We start from the raw sequence: 12,656 nt of genomic DNA on the forward strand, positions 1-12,656 counted from the left end.
AACGTTCTGAAATAATATTGCATTATTAAGTTCTAATCTGAAACGCGAAGGCAAGGTTATCAGTGACCGTCAGAGTTTTTTTGTTTCACAATAAACTAATAAAGTTTCCTAAGTAGAGAAACCCAGAATTGTGAACAAGGATTTGGACACACCTAAAATGTTGTGAATAAAACATCTGGTCAAATTATAAGCTTTTTGAAAATTGAATATCATGTTTTTAGGCGTCTCCTAGTGTGTAACATAATTTGGTAAGGATCTCGCATGCGTTTAAAATAACGGTCTCTGCTTACTAAAAAGCTTACTCAAATCAACCATACATACTGCCACAAACTCATACATGAAACGACGTGTGAACTATATATTTAATTTTTTATAGTGTTGTCAATCATGGGTAGAATGATGAATGTTACACGTGTATAAAATGTTCACTTATACCAGCCTATGACGGGCTCGTAAACCCTGTAAACACCCAGACTTCCATATTCTTCTTCGTCTATGTTGAGATGTCTATATGTAATGATTTCATTATTTATTTTCCAAGCCTTTCCCTAACCTTGGGCGTATCGAGTTCTATTTATAATATTTGTATGCGCCCTGGAATTCAATCTATTGATCTGTAGTTAATTCCTAGAATTTTGGCAGTTGAAAAATTACATATTTTATTGAATCTTACGTTTGGATAGAAAAAAACATGAAATATCGACCTCAAGAGACGTATTTTGTTATAATATAAGATATTTATGCATTAACTAAACATAAATATGGACAATTTGATTCCGTTTATACCCGGGATCGCTTAGAGTTGTATGGTCCAACATTTATTGATTTTGAGCTTTCCAAGCTTTTCCACCGTGGCGCTGGCGTCACACTGGAAGGTACCGTAGAAAATTCTAATACGCAAATAAATAATATATTATCTTCAATTAGCGTATAAAATAATAAAACAACATCGAAATATTTCCAATATCGTTAAGATTTATAGTTTGTACCATCGCGAATCAATTTTTAAAGGTTTTTTCGATGTATCCTGCGGAAAACGTTGAGATAAAATAAGGTTATGTCCAATATGTGATGCGTAGATAAAATAATGTAAAATAGAACCTTATCTTTCGATCTCCATTTTAATCTTCTGGTTGTGCTATTAGGAGGACGTTATCGTGAGTAAAAATATTAGGTAAGTTGAATTAAACACATTAAAACCTTTACAATGCATCGAAAATGCTTTTAATACGTAGTTATTGAAATAAATATGTTGTATTATGTTTGGCATTCGGTGAAATGATATTTGTGAGAGAAAAAGAAGACATACTTTAGATGATAAGACTAAGTTTCCCTGATGTATTTAATCGTTATTAAAATAAGAAATTCTATTTATAAAATGTATATTTCATACTAAAATGACGTTAATAGACAAGATATTGAATTATTAATTAAAATATTATCGTTTTTAATATCTTATTCATAAAGATATCTTTTGCAATAGATTTATATTATCCACTGACACTTCGTGATGGAGTTGCATTTTTAATATATTATTAGATTAAAACCAATATTTTTAGCTTTTCCACTTTATTTTTATTTGACCAGCGATCGGGTTTCGTCGTTACCGACATCATCAGACTGGTATATCTTTTGCATTATTTAAAAACTTGAACGGCACGTAATTGTATAACAGGCATCTGTACTTTATACTTAAACATGGGGCTCATTTTTTTAAATGTGAATAAATATTTTCATCAATTTAGTACATCGTCAGGAACCGTCCATTAAAATTTTGGAGAAAGTAAAATAGTAAATGAAAAGCATACACGATGAACAAAAGGGCAGATTATAAGTCATTTTGACTTTTTTCCTGGATGATGATGCTATTGTGTGTCGAACGTCTTTTCTCTGACTTTTCAGGACGATATGCTGGGTACAACAAATGTCATAATTAATTTAATTAATTAATAGGTTAGGCTAATATAAACGGCTTCGAAAATATAAAAATTTGCGTTATCAGCGCTGAGATAATTTGACATTGTCAGTCGACATTGATAAGGTCGCATGTCCCTCGTTTCGTACAATTTGTCTTTGATTACAGCTTTGATCTTTCCCTTTTTCCTCCCTCCCGTTTCTCTTCCAGGTATTTTTTACAATTGGGGAAATTCGTGATTGGAACAATGCAAGTACTTTTTGGTAATACTCGTGTAATATATCTGTATAACTTGATTTCACTGATCTGTTAAATTCCCAAATAAAATCAAACGAAAAAAATAAATTAATGTATGCAATATTTATTCCAGGATGACAAAGTGGTTAGTGCAATAATTTCATAAATAAAATAAAACCCTTATCCGCACCCCAATGGTGCATAGGGCACTGCGTCATATATACGCAGTGTTATCTTGATCGTTTACACATGAAGGAAAGGTGATCAGCCCTCCGCTTCAGGTACCAGTCCAGGGTAATAGTGAATAAATATGACAGTGAAAAAATCACTAATATTTATTTTACCCCCCTTGGGAATCGAACCCGGGACCTCCAGAACGGTAGCCGAGCGTGCTGACCATTACACTGCGGAGGCGGACATAATTTACTAAGACAAAATATGGAGAAAATACATATAAAACTTTTTTTTTAAATACACACACATAATACATATGGCAAGCATAGTTCGCAGTTCTACTCGAGTACTTTAAAAAATAATATTGTTTTTCTCAGTTATTGATATTTTTAATTAAGAATCATAGTAGTAAATTTAATTACAAAAAGTTACGGAATTTTAATGAAAAATTTTTCGAATACAAAGGGTTAAAATTTCCCTGAGCTGAATGATATCTGAAGCGTAGGACTGATCACCTTGCCTCAATATAGTTAATGATGAAATCAACATTCCATCGATTTGATGCAGTGCCATATGCACCATTTGGTGCGGATAAGGGTCAGTAGTAGATTTATACACATATTTTGTTAACTTAAGTTTTATTTGACCACTATTCCTAAAAATCTATTATGACGCGTGTTGCGATTCATTCCGTATCATTTGAAAACAAACGGTGTTTGAAAATGATGCGGAATGCATAGAAACACGTGAGATTTCAAGAAATAGTGCTATTTACCAAGTAAAACTTAAAAGTTAAAATGTAAAGATTTACCACAAAGTGACTGGCATATCAATTAATGAAATTCTACACATCTGGTAAACCTTTCAGGCCACAATCGTACGGTCGCTATCTCGATTACTGCCAACCGTAATTTCTGTTGACAAAGGAAATGAGAAAGTACAAAAGGTTCAATTGAATGCTGGGGAAAAAATATCATCTAGTCATTGAATCTCTTTGTATTTTAAATCTTGAATTACAAATTGTACCTACGGGTGCCCGTAGCTTATCAGAAAGTATAAAGATAATCAGAACCCTTTTTCTCTTTAAACATAACGACATGCCAAAATACAAAAAATGTATATATAAATATATATAAATATAAATATATATACATATATATATATATATATATATATATATATATATATATATATATATATATATATATATATATATATATATTTATATATATATATATATATATATATATTTATATATATATATATAAATATTTATTTATTTATAAATATATATATATATATATATATATATATATATATATATATATATATATATATATATATATATATATACATATATATATATATATATATATATATATATATATATATATATATATATATATATATATATATATATATATATATACATATATATGTATATATATATATATATATATATATACAGTATCTACTCAATGAATTAGGGCCACCCATTATTTTTTTGAATACTCTGAAATCTTTTGGATTATTATATTTATTTTACATAAATACTTTAAGTTTTCTATTGATATCTAATATCATGTATATTACTTTCAATAATATGTAAAATATACCTGGATTATTTAACCCTTTACAAAATTTCAAACCCTTTTTCTGAGAAAGGTCCCTAATTAGCACAGGTAGACAGATAGTTGAAAGTTCAAAAAATAGTCCTATCTCATTTATTAGTGAAGTTTCTTGAGTTTTGGTTGTTGTTTTGTTCAAAGAGGTTATATAGTTATCGTGTCTTGTGAAAAAAACTTAATTTTTAATTTTAGTTCATAAAATATAATTTTTTTTTGTAAACACAAGTGTTTTTTTTGAAAAGGACGAAATGGGAAAAAGTAAAGACATTTCTGAGGAAAAAAAGTCTAGTGTTATAGTGCTACTGAAATTAGGAATACTATCTAATAGAGAAATTTCAAAAAAAGAAAACGTTTCTCGTCAAACAGTGGACAGAATTTCAAAATCAATAAAAAATCAGTCACCCGCCACCAGCAATCGGCGAAAGAACTGTCGTAGGATTAGAAAAACAACACCGAGGACTGATCGAAAAATCGTTCAAAGTACCTTAGAAAACCGTAGTGCATCAGCAAAAACATTAAAAATAAAATTGGAAGAAGAGGGTATAAATATATCGGTATCAACACTGAGGCGACGTTTTTACGAAGTAAATCTGAAATGCAGGCGCCCTGTAAAAGTACCAAAATTGACACCACGAATGAAAGCGGATCGATTAAAATGGGCCAGGCTACATCGAAATTACTCGGTAGATGATTGGAAAAAGGTATTTATTTAAACTGAATTTTCAACATATCATTTTAGTAAATAAACTTATATGTTTGAATTAAACTTAAATTTTCATTATTTTTCAGGTCATCTTTAGTGATGAGTGCCGGTTAGAAGCCGTGACAGAGAGCCGTCGATTCATCAGGAGAACACCAATGGAACGTTACAATGAGGCCTGTGTGATAAAAGTTATCAAACACCCCCCTGCAACAATGATATGGTCATGTATTATTAACAATTTACCTGGGCCGTTGTTTTTCGTGGAAGGAACAATGAACCAAAATTCCTATAAGCAGGTCCTCGAACGAATTTTATTGCCCTTCTACCACACTCGACCCAACAGAAGGTCCATACACCTTCATGCAGGATGGGGCACCTTGCCACCGGGCTAAATCAATAATAAAATTTTTGTCTAACAAAAATCTTCCTTTGCTCCCCTGGCCTGGAAATTCTCCGGACCTTAATCCTATAGAAAACGTATGGATCATGTTAAAAAATAAGGTATACTCATTTCCAAATCCGACAGTAGACTGTCTAAAAAAAAATATTCAAAAAATTTGGTCAGAAGACGAAGAAATAAAAAACATGATAAAACAGTGCATTTTAAGTATGCCAAAAACAATTGAGGCAGTTATTTCTGCCAAAGGTGGAAATACTAAATACTAACTATATTTATATGAAAAAATATGCGTAATTTAAGCGTAATAAAGTGTTCATGTGTAAATAAAATTCAATGTTGTTTTATTCAAGGTTTTCTCTGAGTTATTCCTGTTTGAATTGAGAAATTGCGCGAAATTCTGCGTGGCCCTAATTCATTGAGTAGATACTGTACATATATATATATATATATATATATATATATATATATATATATATATATATATATATATATATAAATATTTATTTATTTATATATATATATATATACATATATATATATAAATATATGTATATATATATATATATATATATATATATATATATATATGTATATATATATATATATATATATATATATATATATATATATATATATATATATATATATATATATATATATATATATATATACATATATTTATATATATATATTTCTATTGTTATACTTTGTTCAATTAAATATAACTTTTTACTTACACCATGCGTTTTCAAAAAAGTGGCTAAGGATTTTTGCTTGGAGAGGGACTTATCCTCTCTCCCCTCATTCACACCCGATGGTGCATAGGGCACTGCATCATATAAACGTAGTGTTATCTTGATAGTTAATACATGAAGAAAGGGTGATCAGCCCCTCCGTTTTAGGTACCAGTCCAGGGTAGTATTAAATAAATATTAGAGTGAAAAAATCAGTTATATTTACTTGACCCCCCCCTGAGAATCTAACCCGGGACTTCCAGTACGGTAGCCGAGCGTACTGACCATTACACTACGAATGCGGATTTATACCTTACTTTATAACTTACCATTTATAACTTACTATATTTATAACTTACTTACTACGCTGAGGAAATAGAACACCACACTTCTCTATCTTTGCAAACATCCTTCGCATCTTCCACATCCATGCATCTCCTCTTTTATTTGATCATGCCAAGTTTTACCCTGCCCTTATTTCCAACTTTTTTTACCGTTCTTTACTTACTCGTTCCATATGTCTGAACCATAACAACACACTTTTCTTAATTTTATCAATAATGTTTACCTCAGCCTTTCATTCGTTTTTTATTTCCCATTAGTACTTTCTTATTTGTACATTATAAAGGATATAAGTATGTAATAAATCTTTTTAAAAAGACGTGCGTACGTCTATGTGTGTGGTTATATACGTGTGTAATAAATTAAAATGAAATGCGTAATTTTTATGTAAAGTTTGATTTTTCATTCACAATTGAGAAACAAAATTGCGTCAAACCATTCATTACGTTTCTTTGTTAATTAAATATTCAATATAGAAAATGTGAATTTTATTTGTATGCCTATATGCATGTAACTTTATCCCGACGTATTGAAAATGAAGTTTTCAATGCTTTCCTTACTCCAGCAGAGAAATTGCGTCATAGGGTCATAGTGACGTCATTCACATGGCAGACTTTTTTAAAATGGTTTTTAGACGCGGAGGAAAAGCAATTATATATTTTTAATGCTTATTGCGTTTTGTTTATAAATAAACTTTTTCAGTCTAACGTCTCTTTAATAAGTATTTTTTAACGTTGAAACCACATATTTCAAGTCACTGATTTATTTGGTGAAGACATTTTAAATATAAAATTTAATTTAATTAATACATTTTTTCTTATTATTTATGCATTCTGATTAATCTTGATAGAAAACAATTATAACTTGTATTATATGGTCAAATTTTTACTTTGTCTTTGCAAAATAAATATTTTATTTGAAACATTTAAATGAAACAAACATTATTAGGGTCTATTGAGTTGTATATTTTATTTAAAAAAAAAATTAATAAAAATTGAAGTGTAAATTATTTCGCCTTGTCATGCTTTGTTACGCCTTGGGCATTATCAAACTTTTGTCAGTGTTCTACAAATTAAACGCCAAATCAATTAAAAAAAAAAAATTTCATTTAATTACAGATCACGTGGAAAAACCTTAAATGGATTATTATTAATTAAATAAGAGTTGTGACCTACTGAGAAGGAAAAGAAAAATCCGACCATGATTAACTTATTACTAAAATTTACTAGGCTAAGGCTCTTCTACGTCCATATCGTACTTTTGATGTTCATTTTCTTCGTGTGCAAGGCACTCTACGTATATGTTTCCTCCAAAAACGATACTCCCAACGATATCTATGCCACCATACGCCAACGACTAGAAAGGGATCAACCAGGGTTCTTTATGAAAGGAAAATTCCCCGTTCTAAACAGCACATTTTGTAAGTTCAACTATGGACTACCACACAAACTGGATTGGAACCAGGTTGCTGTGGCAGGAACTCCTCAGCATGGATTAAAAAGCCCCTACAGAGTCATTTACAACGCCATCGAAAGGAGCATGTTTGATGAATCTTATGTTGCTGAACAAGTCACCTACGCCACACACGTCACTCCGGAGTTCTTGTACCACATCATCGAGATAGCGAGATTCTGGGATGGACCAATCAGCGTTGCGGCGTTTGTCCCTAACTTTGACCTGGACATCACTATGAAACTGTTCGCCCATCTTTGCCGCTGCTACGACGGTATGTCCAAAGTAGCCGTCCACCTCGTCTATCCTAAAAATGATAAGCCGGTCATGTTGAACCACGACGCGGACCAAAAAAACAACGTAACAATTCGCGATGACGCGTATACTTCTGATCCACCCAAGAAAATCTTCGGGCAGAAGAAAAACAATTACAAAGCAGACTCTACCACCGACGGAGACGTGTTAAATGAACCATCCAATCAAACTTTGAAGGAAATACCTAAAAATGTGACCCACAAAAAGGTCGAGGAGAAAAAGCATAAGCTTCTCAATTTTACGTATTTTATCAACATCGATTTCACAGACTGTTCCATCCCCAAAATGGGAGAAACGCGAACCTTTAGGGCTAGCAAGGGAATGGTCTACCCGGTGAATGTGGCCAGGAATGTAGCGAGAAACGCCTCGGCTACTCAATACATTCTCGTATCTGACGTGGAATTGATTCCGAGTGATGGTCTGGCCACAAGGTTTACAGGAATGGTGAAGAAACAAAAGATCAGCGGCGAGTATGGAGCCATACCCAAGTGGAAACTCGCTTTCGTTATTCCAGTTTTCGAAGTCGAACAAGGGGAAGATGTGCCAAGGAACAAATCTAGGTGAGATAAACGAGATATTGTATTTTCAATTTTATATGTACTTGTTAAATAGCACTATCTGAAATAGTAGTATTTACTAAATAAAAATTACATATTCAGCAGTCACAAAATGACTGCTGAATATCAATTAATGAGATATTTCAATAGATTTTTCTTACTCAGGGAATGTGATGAACTTTGTACTTTACCTGGGGTACATTATCTTGCTCTATAAGACCTTTGAAGTCTTTTGATAGTTAAGAGCTTTGTTTTAAATGTAAGATGTGAAGAAATATTATATTTTTTTAACCTACAAAAGCAATTTTTTTCTTATTTCCTTATTTGAGGATTTATTTTGAAGTTTGATGCTTTCTCTTGACCTAAATCTGCCTTTTTTAGCCTTCAACAGCTGTACGCCGATGGAAAAGCGGTTTACTTTCATCGTTGGGTTTGCAGCCACTGCCAAAAGATTCCTGATCTTCAAGCCTGGCTGAAGGACGACCCCGGAAATGTCATTAAGGTGATTATTATTATTTTGACTTCTACTATTTTTATCTCATTACTTACTTCTACTAATTTTTAAATTCTTTACCATTTTCATGTAAAGTTCCACAAACCTCTTCTTGTTCTTTGCGTGTCATGTCAGATTCTCCTGAAATTGACTTGAAAATCACTTGAGAGTAATTGTCCTTGTCGTGGGCAGTTCTCAACAGTGCCTCAACGGTTCTGATCCCCGCATAATTACGTATATTTTAGAGTCTGAATATCTGTCTTCTGCCTACACCTCGTCGACACTCATGTCACACTCGTGAAATAGCTCGTATTTCTCTACTCTGGGCATATGCCCATGATAGGACACCTTCCGGGCCTTGATATCGTTTAGCTTCTATCTACCTGTTTTTGCTCTTTGGAGCACATTTCGCTCACTCCTTTCAAGAACGTCATAAATCAAAAAACTTGATTTTTCAGGAGAACGTTTTTAAAGTTTAAAAATATAACACAACATATCAAAAATAAATATCAAGCCATTTATTGACCTTTTTACTGTGCAACAGATCTTTTTAGGTTAAACCTGAAGGTTTTTTTTCCATTTGAAAAATATTTAGTATATTTAAAAAAATAAATTAAACAATACCTTTTCTTCAAAATGCAAAAACAACATTTTCTGCCCTGTAGCGGGTAAATATTAAGTTAAAAATATGCCACTTTTGTTGGGATATACTACATTTTCTGGGCATTCCGAAAACATGTACAACTGAAAATTGACGATTTTTGATTTATGACGTTCTTGAAAGGAGTGAGCGATTTGCGTAGCTGACTATATCGGTCCATGAAATGTGTAGCATCTACGATGTAGCCACATTCCGAACACCTCCAATTGGCGCATAATGCTGATCTTGAGGGTTCCATAATCTATGGGGCTATTAATCAGTTCTCGGAAACATAAAAATGTTGCATTTTTTTCGCAGCCGTTCGCCATAACCAAGAGACAGTTCCCTTATCACCGTTGGGAGCCAATCTACATCGCGACGAAGCAAAGCCCGTGGTACAGCGAGGCTCTTTCATGGGAAGGAAGGCAAGACAAGATGACTCAGGTAATGATAACCATTGTTCTTTCACTCATCATATCGAACTATTCATAATTACTATATCCAAAATCGTTGACCTTAAGGGGGAGTACATCTGATACAGTAAGCGACCGGCTGCACGAGAAGTTACACGTGTGGTAGGGCTCATTTTTTAGAGAATTTGAATAGAATTTGATTTTTTTAGATTATATGTTAAATAAAATATTTTTATCATTTATTTAAGCGAGTGTTTTTGCCTAGAATTTTCACTCATGAATTACATGAAATTATAGTAACTTTAAACTTAAAGAGTAAATCCACTCACGAGTAGGCATAGGCTATGAAACTTTAAAAGTTGAAGCCTGAGTGTCATGATAAGCGGTGTTGCATAAGCCGTAGCTAGATTTCAAAGTCACTTGGACGTTAGGTAATTTAAAAAAATCATTTCCTTTACTTTTAACCTTTCAATAACTATTTTTGTTTCAAAACCATACATTTATTTCGAAGAAAAACTTTTTTCTAAATAAAAACGGTATTTTAAGCAAAAAAAATCATTTACGTCATATGTTACCTGCGTAAGAAAATTAAGTTGCGATTTATCGTATATCTGGCTTTAATAAGACATTTCTTACATCTCCTTCATCAATATTGAGATGTCAATTTAAATAACTTCTAATTGAACAGATTTGTTTTGGACACACTAAAAATATTGTGAATAAATTATGAGTTGTAGTTTTTTTCTTCATATTTACAGATGCTCGAAATGTGTCTCAAATCTTACGACTTCGTGATCATGGACGGCGCATTTTTGTGCCATTCTCCGGGCATCAAATCCAAGACAAAGAGCAAGACTTGGAGATACAGGCACGAGCTGGTCAACACGAAGCAATACGATCTCATTGTCAAGAAGCTTGCCGAGCAATACCCAGCAAATCCCAAATGCCGTCTAGGTTAAAAATACGTAAAACTTAATCACGCTCAGGATCTCAGTATTGATGTTGTCTCAGTATTTTAAAGTAGACAAAAAAGCTAAATAAAATCATTAAAATATTAATGAAAAGAGACAGTTTACCCGTCTCAATGATAAGAAATTTATAGAGAATAATCACAGGAATCTGGTGAAGAAAGATGTTAGGATAAGTGTGTCCCGAAAAGGGTAAATTTAGAAATTAAGAGTCCCAAAGGATGTAGGCATAACTAGGTTTACAAACAAGCTTTCTTAAAAAGAAACATGTCAGACATAATTAACGATTACACAAGCTATAATCGATATTTTTATTCGATGTCGTAGATAATTGTTTAACCATAATATCTACAATCGTAAACTCTTCTAAGGAATGTGTGCTATAAATTTTGCAAGCTGGTCTTCAATAAACTCGATATCTTGTTTATTTTTGAATAATGTATAGCATTTACGTACTTATTACACACTTTTTAAAACGTGATCATAAACTTTGACATGTTGTGAAATTAACTAAACTTATTTCGTGATTCAATCATAAACTGGTGTTAGTGAACATTAATATTACTTTAACATGTTGTGAAATTAACTAGCCTTATTTCGTGACTCACTCGTAAACTGCAGTTAGTGAACTTTAAAATTACGTTAGTATGTTGTGTAATTAATTGGACTCATTTCGTAACTCACTCATAAACTGCAGTTAGTGAACATTAGAATTACTTTAATATGTTGTGAAATTAACTTGCCTTATTTCGAAACTCACTCATAAACTGCAGTTAGTGAACTTTAGAATTACTTTAATATGTTGTGAAATTACCTGGACTTATTTCGTAACTCACTCATAAACTGCAGTTAGTAAACTCTAAAATTACTTTAACATGTTGTGAAATTAACTAGCCTTATTTCGCGAGTCACTCATAAACTGCAGTTAGTGTACTTTAAAATTACTTTAATATGTTGTGAAATTAACTGGACTCATTTCGTGTCTCACTTATAAATTGCAGTTAGTGAACTCTAAAATTACTTTAAAATGTTGTGAAATTAACTGGACTCATTACGTTACTCACTCATCAACTTTATAATTATGTACTTTAACATGTTGTGAAATTACTGGCCTTATTTCGTAACTCACTCATAAACTGCAGTTAGTGAACTTTAAAATTACTTTATCATGTTGTGAAATAAATTGAAGTTTTTTCTCTTATATTAATAATTTATCTAGTTCTTATTATCAATTTATTAAAAGACTAACCTTTATACATTTTTTATTCTCGAAAATGATTTTTGAAGTGAAACTTCATTGGAAGGGTTGTGCATTAGTGAAATGAAAACAAAACGATTGTAAATTAAACGTTGCAATATTTTTTAATTATATATTTCTATGTTGAGGTTTTTAGAATCAAATAGAATATTCCATCATACTAAAATAAATGAATAATTGATGCCAAAACCATGTTAACATAATGAGCAATATTCTAAAATAACGATTGCGTTTTAATAACCTAAAAACGGAATTGAAATTTCGACAACATTCGATACAAAGCTTTTTGATGTTCCCCGCCCCGTGATGCATAGGGCACCATTGGATGTAGATAGGGGTCGAAAGAAGGATTTGATAGTCTCGTAATATCTCTTTTACTGGGGAATTCGTATTTTGCTATAAACACCCCCATATTCTAAATATGTTG

The 12,656-nt window shown here is 31.8% G+C and overlaps 1 protein-coding gene across 1 annotated transcript; it reads left to right on the plus strand.

Annotated features, from left to right (window-relative positions):
* Positions 1–848: 848 nt before the first annotated feature.
* On the plus strand, positions 849–11,088 carry LOC148310902 (beta-1,4-glucuronyltransferase 1-like). Its single transcript, XM_088257575.1, has 5 exons — positions 849–1,174; positions 7,252–8,460; positions 8,839–8,959; positions 9,909–10,034; positions 10,762–11,088. The coding sequence occupies exons 2-5, from the start codon at positions 7,334–7,336 to the stop codon at positions 10,960–10,962; spliced, it is 1,575 nt and encodes a 524-aa protein (XP_088113701.1). The 5' UTR covers positions 849–1,174; positions 7,252–7,333; the 3' UTR covers positions 10,963–11,088.
* The last annotated feature ends 1,568 nt before the right edge of the window (positions 11,089–12,656 follow it).

Source organism: Brachycentrus maculatus, unplaced genomic scaffold (genome assembly GCF_059751285.1).
Source record: "Brachycentrus maculatus isolate JH-2025_06_01 unplaced genomic scaffold, ASM5975128v1 h1tg000085l, whole genome shotgun sequence".
In the NCBI taxonomy this organism is placed as follows: domain Eukaryota; kingdom Metazoa; phylum Arthropoda; class Insecta; order Trichoptera; family Brachycentridae; genus Brachycentrus; species Brachycentrus maculatus.